The sequence below is a fragment of the Papilio xuthus genome, unplaced genomic scaffold (genome assembly GCF_000836235.2).
Source record: "Papilio xuthus unplaced genomic scaffold, Pxut_1.1 DF827870.1, whole genome shotgun sequence".
NCBI classification, from domain to species: Eukaryota; Metazoa; Arthropoda; class Insecta; order Lepidoptera; family Papilionidae; genus Papilio; species Papilio xuthus.
Genome location: NW_013530779.1, coordinates 944619 through 946975, shown reverse-complemented (window position 1 = coordinate 946975; position 2357 = coordinate 944619). Strand labels below are relative to the sequence as shown.

Genomic DNA, 2357 nt, shown 5'->3' with positions numbered 1-2357 from the left:
ATGCCAGAGACTTGTTGAGACGCAAGAACGCGGCCACCCGAGCACACGATTTGTATCCCACTGAATCGAACCGAAAAGAGCTACGTAAATTACAGCGTGAAGTAAAAACACGCATAGCTGCTATCCGAAACGAACGGTGGGATTTAACACTTCGTAATATAAAGCCATCCCACTTAGCCTTTTGGCGACTTCCCAAGTCACTTAAAGGCGACACGTACTCGACGATGCCACCACTCTCTCGTTCAAATATGACACCAGCCATGTTGGACGAAGAGAAAGCCGATTGCCTAGCTGACAGTCTCGAAGCCCAGTGCTCCCCTAGTAGCCTACCGATCGACCCTGATCACCTCCGAAAGGTGGACAGCGAGGTCGACAGGAGAAAAAGCGAACCCCTATTTGACTCAATTACTCCGGTTACCAGCGATGAAGTCGAGATATTAATTAAAAAATTGCGACCACGTAAAGCTCCCGGTTCGGATAGCATCACTAATAGGGTGGCCAAACTGCTTCCCGTTACTATTATACAACTCCTCGTAGCCATTTTTAATGCGGCGATGACCAAAGGCGTCTTTCCCAGCGAGTGGAAAGACGCCGTAGTCATAGGGTTCCTCAAACCCTCAAAACCGCCTTCTAATCCTACTTCATATCGCCCCATAAGCCTTCTCAAAACGTTTGGGAAGATTTATGAACGACTAGTTTTAGCCCGCCTTCCTTCCTTTCCTTTTTGGATACGAAAGGCATGCCCATTGCCGAGCAGTTTGGATTTCGCGCCAAACACTCATGCACTCATCAAGTGCACCGCATCACGGAACACATACTTGCCAAACGCCAACGCGGCCTTAACACCGGAGCTCTCTTTCTACATGAGTAGTATATACAAGCTATATGAGTACGGAGTGCCCGACCGTCTCTTATGCATAATACGAGACTTCCTTAGTGACCGCACGATCCGCTACCGCGTCGAGGGAGTGTGTTCTCAATCGCACCCCGTTCGAGCCGGGGTGCCTCAAGGGTCGGTGCTAGGGCCGGTCCTATTAACTCTCTACACCAATGATATGCCGCGCGTACATGGTGTAGAACTTGCACTATTTGCCGATGACACCTGTATTTACACGTCTGGTCGTAAGCCCGATGCTATTTGTCGACGCCTTCAGACCGCAGCCAACACCCTTGGTGCCTGGTTTCGGAAATGGAGGATCGAAATTAATCCTACCAAGAGTGCGGCAGTGTACTTCTCCCGCCTCAAAGTGACTCTTCTTCCATCCGTCACACTCATGGACAGCCCAATACCTTGGGAAGACAACGTTAAATACTTGGGTGTCATCCTTGACTCTAAACTTAACTTCTCCGCTCATGTAACCCGGGTTAGAAACCGCGCGGCTTTCATCCTAGGTCGTCTTTACGCGTTATTTAATAAAAAGAGCAAAATGTCCCTTTGGAACAAGGTGACACTCTATAAATCAGTAGTACGTCCCGTCATGACGTATGCTAGTCGGGTATTCGCGCACATAGCTCCGAAACAAATACACCGACTTCAGGTGATTCAGAATAGATTCTTGCGTAGAGCCACGGGAGCCCCGTGGTACATGCGCAACAGTGATCTTCATATAGACTTGGACTTGCCCACCATCGCCCAACACCTGAAGTTAGCGTCACGTCGATATTTTGACTCTGCCGTCGGCCATCCTAATCCACTAGTTGTAAGTGCCGCCACTTACAATCCAATCTCGCTCGGTAAATTCCGTCGGGATCATCGTAGACCTAGAAACGTACTTGACTTTCAAGACGATCCAATGACTATCGCTCAAGTTAAGGTAAAACAACACAGACAGACCACACGCCGCAGTCGCTGTCGGCTGCGGCAATCATTCTCGCGATACGGCCTCATAGCAGGTAGATTTTCTCCTATTAATAATAGAAGCGTTGCTGGAGTTTCTTCCGCCACTTCTTCTCCCAGCGAAAACGCTTTCCGAAGTGGTAGTAATGTAAGATGTATTAATAGCAATCAGATAATAGCAACCGATCAAGCCGAGGTTCGGCCCTCTCGGGCACCCTTGAATCGGAATGCTAATCGCGTAATGAGTGACAGCCCAAGCCGAGGTCCCCTCTTGGGGGCCCTTGAGACCAGTCACTCCATGGAGCGTCCACCTAAGCGATCTAAGAGCTCGGTGACCTCCCAACCCGGTAACTATAATGAAGTAACAGCCCGAGCCGAGGCTCCTGAGGGAGCCCTCGAGTCTTGTTACTCATAAACGAGGTTCAGGCTAAGCGCCATCTGCGCTCGGCCACCTCAAGCCCGGTGAAACTGTAAATGCCTCCTCAAGGCAAACAGTGACTACTCAGTCACAAAAAAAAAA

At 49.6% G+C, this 2357-nt stretch overlaps 1 protein-coding gene across 1 annotated transcript; it reads left to right on the top strand.

Annotated features, from left to right (window-relative positions):
• Window positions 1-248: 248 nt before the first annotated feature.
• Window positions 249-2071, top strand: LOC106115211 (RNA-directed DNA polymerase from mobile element jockey-like). The gene is made up of 2 exons (XM_013308529.1): window positions 249-1893; window positions 2010-2071. The coding sequence occupies exons 1-2, from the start codon at window positions 249-251 to the stop codon at window positions 2069-2071; spliced, it is 1707 nt and encodes a 568-aa protein (XP_013163983.1).
• The last annotated feature ends 286 nt before the right edge of the window (window positions 2072-2357 follow it).

Coding starts and splice junctions, on each gene's coding strand:
- LOC106115211 (XM_013308529.1), top strand. CDS start 249: ATGACACCAGCCATGTTGGACGAAGAGAAAGCCGATTGCCTAGCTGAC. Junction 1,894..2,009: donor GCGATACGGCCTCATAGCAG/GTAGATTTTCTC, acceptor AATAGCAATCAG/ATAATAGCAACCGATCAAGC.